A 7,590-nucleotide genomic window follows, 5' to 3' on the forward strand; every position below is an offset into this window, starting at 1 on the left:
AGTTCTACGCCAAACTGAGAGGGGTCCCCAAGTCTGAGATAGACAGGGTCAGTAAACACTGATACTGATATCAATTCTCACTTCATCATTCAATAATTTCTGTATTATGGGTGCTATCTCAAAATTTCCTTTTACTGTTGGCAAAACAACAAAGAAAGTTTCAGGAGACATTTATTTTGATGCTAACATCAAGAGGTGGAGGTGGAAATCTTTAAAATGTTATGCTGCCCCTACCAAATAGCTGTGGGGCCGATGGATGCATGGCGGACAAAAAATTTAGCATAATTTAGTATCTGTATCAGTATAGCCAGTATAACCGCCCTTTGGCGTAACACACCTGTTTCGCAGGCACGCAGCGTGGTGGCAGCTAGCTATATGACACCAAATGACTCGTTACACTCAATCTTTGCAGTTAGTTGCAGGAGTTGTTTAAAGCTTTCTATTGATGCCCCAACTGTGCTTGGTGGCAACGAGGTCCACTCTACGATAGTTCTTGGAAAATATGTGTTTTTGAACACCTCAATTCTCGGTTGATAACTCTGATATTTGAAGGCATGACTGTTCCTTGTCCTTCTTTCGGCTGGTATGAGACACTTAGTGATTGGTACATCCACCAGTTTATTAGTCATTTTGTACATCATGCATATAGTCAGGGCTTTTTTCATCTGTCTTCCAGCGACCCCCACTGTAGGTTTCTTTTCATTTCCGTTACACTAGCACCCCTTTTATAGTTGTTCGTGCAGAATCTTGCAGCTTGGTTCTGTACCCTTTCAAGTTTATCTTTGTCTTTCTTTGTATAGATCTCACACTGTTGCGGCATATTCTAGGTTTGGTCTTACAAGTGACGTGTATGCAAGTGATTTTACCCTTGTTGGGCATGACCATGCACAGATTGCGCTTAATCACTCCCAATGTCTGTTTGGCCTTAGCAGTGATGTTGTACATGCATGTCCCACTTCAGGTTACTTGTCAATGTAAGACCGAGATACAGGTGGGTTTTTGTTGTTGGCAGAACTGGTAGCTATACAAATGTAGTTATATGTGGCATTTGCTTGTTTGATATATGCATAATGTAGCATTTTCTGGGTTAAACTGCATGAGCCATTTGCTTTGACATTCTTCCAGCATGTTCAGATCTTTTTGTAGAAGTTGTGAGTCATTCTGTGTAGACAGCTCTACATATACTAGTAACAGGCAGTCATCGGCAAATAAGTTCACGTTTGAGTCTAGCTGATCTGGTAGCTATAGTCAAGCTGATCTGGTAAAGATATAGAAAGAGATATCATTAACTAAGCTTACAAATGTAGTAAAGTCTAATAGCATTTCAAACATTTCAAAATTTTCGCATGGAGCATGCCCCTGGCCCCTCCTAGAAGATGCAATGACTTGTGCCTTTGGCAAACAATGATGTTTTGTTTGCCAAACAAAATTGGGATGATGAAAAAAATGTCACGCCGGCTAGAACCCTGTAATATGTATATTATGAACTTCTACCTTAATGACATACTGTGTCTACCACAGGTTGCTCGGTGGGGAGTGAGGACCCTGGGTCTGTCCCAGTATGCAGACAAATGTGCTGGAACCTTCAGTGGGGGCAACAAGAGGAAGTTATCCACAGCCATCTCACTCATCGGAAACCCTCCTGTGGTCTTCCTGGTCAGTACACAATACAATATCCTCAGCTGTTATTACTCGTACCATGCATGCATATACAAGTACAATGTACAACAGAAACAGTAAAGATGTGACACAGCTCAGTAGGCAGGAGTACTGTTAATTTTTCAACTTATGAAGGAAGCTCTGTATCAAGAAGGAAAAACGTTAACTACGGGCACATGTATGTTTACACAAGGTTTATACACAGAAGTGAGTATAAAATCTGAATTTTACTTTTTGGCATACATTTAACCATCTTACCATACCATAGTACCTAGTCCCATCCTCATGTCTGAGGGTCGGGGACTATAGTGGCATCCAATATCAGCCTCCTCCACTCCCTCCTGTCACTGGCCCTGTGACAACACTGTCAGTAGCATGGCCATCCTAGACCATATTTAATTAATTGGTTCTCGGATTTGCCTGCTTCATTTTCTTCTGATGTACCAAAAAAAGCTTCAGGTTCTACAGCAACTCCAAAGTACCTAACTTTTTATCCCACACAGATGAAGAAAGCTCCTTGCATGTCTTCTTGTGGTTACAGTTTTTCCATCTATCAATGCAGTGGTTTGCTAGAAAGATAAAAAATTTTATTGTTTGAATGTGTGAGCTTGGTATGTTGACTTCATGGCTTTGGGGGCTATCAGAGGTCTATTTTATTTTTATTGTCTTTCACCCACCGATTCTTAGTTTTTCTGAAAAAATCAGAGAACCAACAAATGAAATTGGTTAGGCCTTTGGACCAGATTATTTCTTATGGCTGTGGTGAAACATATTGTGTTCTCTCATGTTTCTTCTTTTTCTACTTCTCCTGCCATTTCTTTAAACAAATTAAAGGGATTCAACTCTGCTGTTCTTCGGCCAAATGATCTGAAATTGACATTTTCTGACAAAATCTGTACATTTAGGGTCCTGGAGACCTAGTATTACACCCAAATCATTTTTGTTAAATTTGTCATTTTGTTAAATGGATCCAGACCATCTTAAATTTGGTATGGGTATGCTTTATCTACCAACAACAATTCGTGGTATTTTCACTGTATTGTATATTATATTTTCACTGTATTGTATATGTCATGTACATGTACTTCTGTGTCCCTCAGGATGAGCCGACCACTGGTATGGACCCCGGAGCGCGGAGATTCCTGTGGCAGTGCATCACTAAGCTTGTGAAGGAGGGGCGCTCTGTGGTGCTGACATCCCACAGTATGGAGGAGTGTGAGGCCTTGTGTAACAGGATGGCCATCATGGTCAATGGCAGGTTCAAGTGTCTGGGCAGTGTGCAGCATCTCAAGAACAGGTATGAAAAAGATTGATTTGAAACAGTCCATTTTGGAATGGGGACGGATATATGGACTGAAATATGATGAATTTGCTCCTGAGCTTATGTCTGCCTTTCTAGTTAGACCTTAGCTTGGAAGCCAAGAAGCCATGAACAAGAACATCAGGGTTTTGAGAATACTTGTTACTTACAGCTGTACAAGAACTGGGGGTTTCAGAATGCTAAAAAGCACTGTATGGGCCATGGGGTTTCGATAGCAATTGTTACGAACAGGGGGTATGGAAAAGGTTGATGTGGAACTAGATCTTGGAATGGAGAGGAAGAATGGGTGAAATGCACAATCATGTATGCTGTATTTGCTCTGAGTAAATGTTGGCCTTTCTAGTTTCTCAAGATTTTTGCCTTCATTAGAAGGGTATGTTTTCAGTTTGCCCCTGGTGAAGTTTGTCTTGTATATCAACAGAATAACTCGAGAAGTTGTTAATGGATCTTCATGACATTTGATAGGCATATAGTGATTGTAAAGACAAAGGTCAAGTTCCAAAATGGTTAACCTGGGGTAATCCAACAGTACTGTTGGTGCATTTTGGTGCATTTTGTTGTTTTCAAATACTATTCAAATTAATGACATGTACATGTAATTTCAAACGAGAAGAACATTGGCAGATATTAATTGTAATTGTAATTAATAATAAGGCATTTGCATCATTTATGAGAAGATGCTAGAATAGCTTTCTTTCTAAAGATAAGATTGACACTGGATAGAGAACATGATCAACTGATTCATACAGATTAGGATCTAATTTTTCAGTTGGTTAACATAAAAATTAACAAAAAGAGCTAATTTAATAAAAAGAAAAAGCCTTTCATTGGGTGGGTACTATGATCAACTGATATAAGAGAAACATGTACATGTAAATGACATATTAAGTTGTCAGCTGTATAGGGATTAACATCATTTGGTGAAAGTATGAGATCGTGGAACTCTAGTTCAAAATGTTACATATTATCAATACCTTTACTCAACAACGTTATGGATATATCAAGGCATCCAGTAGATTTAATATGTGTTTGATCAATGATTTAGCATGAAAGCTTACATGTATCTGTGTTAGTACACTCCATAATAAAATTAATACTTTCATTCAGCAGAATCAAAATGTAGCTCACCTACAATTTTCAGTCGCACATATGTTAACCTTCTTGAGAAGTTAAGATTGTTTACTCTGAGCCTGTAACCTTAGGGTCACATGACTCGAGTCCTGCCTACCTGCCTAAATGCTATATATATATATATATATATATAGGCTCCTAGCTACTGGCTCCCTCCGTGATTAGTCTTGATGACTCGAGTAATGAATCATACTGAACGAATCATCAACTCTTTCCTTCAGGTTTGGTGACGGGTACACAGTCATGATCAAGGTGGGAGGAGACATGCCCAGCGTGCAGCCGGCATGTGAGTTCATGGCCGCCACCTTCAGTGGAGCTGTGCTGAAGGAGAAACACCACAACATGCTGCAGTACCAGCTTCCATCACAGGGGACCTCGCTGGCACAGCTGTTTGGGGAGCTGGACAGGAAGCGACAGGAGCTGAACATTGAAGACTACTCAGTCAGCCAGACGACACTGGACCAGGTTGGGCTTTTCTTTGCTATTTGTTGGAAGAACATTTTAGAATACAGCAAGTGTTAGACAGTGTTGTTGTGTGGCATTTTCTCAATCTACAAGAAAAGTGTAAGAATCTTGCAAATTCTTGTCCATGTACTTTTTTATGTGACTGTGATTTCTGTGATCTGTATCTGTATAGACTGTATAACCGCCCTTCGGCATAGCACACCAGCTTGAATTCAAATATCATAATTCTTTATAGTTTGTACTATTAAAAGATTCCAGAATACAAATTTTGGGTGAAATTTGCCATTACATTTCCGCTTACAGCACATTCAAAATACTTGAATGTATACTGTAATTCCTGATTTGTTCACTGTACTGATAAGTTCACTGTTTTCACTGTTGCTTCTGTACAGTGAACTTATCATTACAGTTAACAAATGATTCCCGGACTCTCTTTTTTCTGCACCTGTCACCACCGTGAACATATAGTTCCGTGAACATGTCCATTTTTCTCAGACCGTGAAATTTTACTACCGTGAACATAAAGTGAATTACAGTACAACAACATCTACATGGAAAATGATAGGTCCTCCACCCAAATGACACGAGTTTCTTGCCCAATTCTGTACCAGGTCTTCATCAACTTTGCCAAGCTACAGACAGATGGAATTGATGATGTCACCATCCCAGAAATGTCGGATCTGATCAGAGAGCCTCGGAACAGAGACGCCCCTAACGGGATGTACTTCTCTGACATCCGCACAAGTAGTGAGATAGCTCTCATGGACACGGCTTCTGTCGGTTCTGCTGAGGCATAGTGACAGTGACACAATTCTCTATGTTACCTGCAACAATCACATGGAGCAAAAATCACATGGACAGAAATGTTGAAATACATTTGTACAGCCAAGAAAGCTGTATTTACATTTGTACTTTATATACGATTGTCAGGTTGTTGCCATGTCACAGTGTTTATAACACTGAATTTAGCAAGTACATGTAATTACATGTAACTGAATGATCTTTCAGCATGTAGTTTAAGTGTGTAGAGACAAACTATGTAGTCTTATGCCATATGTACTGGTAACTGTAGTATGTTATTTTGTGTTAAAATTGCAGTAAAATTGTATTTTACATAATGTCAGATCTGAATTATAACATATAACAGAAATTGTTACTGATTTTACATAAAAGCTAGCTTTTTAGATCATGTAGTTCTCATCCTTTATAATTTGAAAGGTATCAGTTGGTTATAGCCTTCTGTTACTCAGTGCACTAGTAGTATTATAAAAATGTAATGGAAATTGCATTCATTGGCGCTGCTTAGGTGCCATCATAGCAGAAGTACATGTATGAGAATAGCAGAAAAGTCACACACAAAATGAATGTATACAATGGCAATGCAAAAGTAGTGAACAGTAGACAGATGCAATACAAAAAAATGTACTAAGGCCACAACAAGTAATTTTATGGATGACATCAGCACGCACATTGATTTTTGCCTGATTTGGGGGAAAAAAGAAATTTTGTCGCCCTTGGAGGGTGGCCAACATGCCTTAAACGGAAAAATATGTTATTAACGTCTGTCTTTTCTGTTACAAAATGCCCTATTTGCTTATATTCTTGTCAAAGTTGTTTCAGTGGCAAATGGATGCTGTAATAGGTAGTACAATATACTATAAGGTACAACATCATTAAATGAACGCATGTATACATCAGTATGGACACATTAAGATCAAGATCATTGTTTATGAGGCAGATCATGTACGGTATCCTAGAGTTCACATACCGGTTAGTTTTGGCTCGCACACAATTCAGTTTATGTGAGTCACTCTGTCAGTTTTTGAGCCTTGTGTTCTGGTAGGCAGTCTCTAAACTCAGAGACCATCAGGGATACTGCAAATTTGAAGCACAATTGTTAGTTGGCATCTTATGACAGTTTAAGGTGTCGCATTGCATAATAGAATAGCTGCCCATGATGGTACAACAAGCTCGTTTCCACAGTTCGTGAAGTTAATTGAGATGTATACACATCTACAAGGACAGGTAATACAGGTATAAAAGACCTGTTGGTTGTAATTCCATGTTTTTCACTTCAATTCTAGTTTGTGATCTCAAGATTTGAAATGTATGAATGTTTTTTTTTTATTAGATTTGGAGTCTTTGGAGGATGTGATCCAGAAAATATACTTGCTGTGGTCTATTATCATGCCAAATAACAAGGAAGGTATTACATGCTCTGAGACTTTGCCTTGATGTAAACCCACTGCTGTTTTTATCAATGACAATGTTTCATAACAAGCTCTGTCATTGTTTGCTATCCCCACATTCACTTACCAGCAGTCTTGTCCTTGATGTCAGATTTGTGACTGGTGCAATGATATTCAGAAAACAGTCACTTGGGGTGAGGGTGTGCTAAAGTATATATGACATGGCAGTGTGCAATAATATTGTGGAGTATTCTTTACATTTAATCATAGTTTTCCTCAGAATGTACATTGTTATTTACAATGTTTCCATCTGAAAAGAATTTTACATTCCTTTTAAAGATAAGCTTTGACCTTGATGTGTACTATATGTATAAATTTGTGTGTGTGTGTGTTAGATGAAAACAAAATGCATTTCAAAATGGTATGGGGATAAAGATGTAGTAACACCTCTACAAGATAGCAAACTAAATTCAAACTTTTGACTTTATGTGTATTTTCTAATAGAGTCTATTTAAAAGATATGCAAAAAAGTTCTAAAGCTGTCATTACATTTACTGGATATGCTGCTACATCTAACTGAATATGTATATTGAATATAACGTTATGAAGAAATTACCCAATTTTTTTAAGTGCAGTGTTTATAGAAAGCTATGCAAATGGTGATTGTTGTTTCAGAAAGTATCTTCATTAAGGACAATATTGCAAAGTTAAAAAGGTAATTGAAAAATCATTGTGTGTAGGAAGACTTTACGGCATTTCAGCCTTGTTGACCTTTGCATATTTATCCTACAAATATGAAAAACATCACTTGTATAATTTAAGATA

At 38.2% G+C, this 7,590-nt stretch overlaps 1 protein-coding gene across 1 annotated transcript in view; it reads left to right on the top strand.

Annotated features, from left to right (window-relative positions):
* The window catches only part of LOC109465451 (ATP-binding cassette sub-family A member 1-like), an 84,003-nt gene extending 76,712 nt beyond the window's left edge, over positions 1-7,291 (top strand). Inside the window, exons 45-48 of the mRNA XM_019762735.1 lie at positions 1,522-1,656; positions 2,760-2,956; positions 4,333-4,576; positions 5,188-7,291. Coding sequence (XP_019618294.1) covers positions 1,522-1,656; positions 2,760-2,956; positions 4,333-4,576; positions 5,188-5,373 — 762 coding nt within the window. The 3' untranslated portion in view covers positions 5,374-7,291. The remainder of the gene's footprint in view (positions 1-1,521; positions 1,657-2,759; positions 2,957-4,332; positions 4,577-5,187) is intronic.
* Positions 7,292-7,590: the final 299 nt, after the last annotated feature.

This window comes from Branchiostoma belcheri, unplaced genomic scaffold (genome assembly GCF_001625305.1).
Source record: "Branchiostoma belcheri isolate BF01 breed outbred unplaced genomic scaffold, Haploidv18h27 scaffold150, whole genome shotgun sequence".
NCBI lineage: Eukaryota > Metazoa > Chordata > Leptocardii > Amphioxiformes > Branchiostomatidae > Branchiostoma > Branchiostoma belcheri.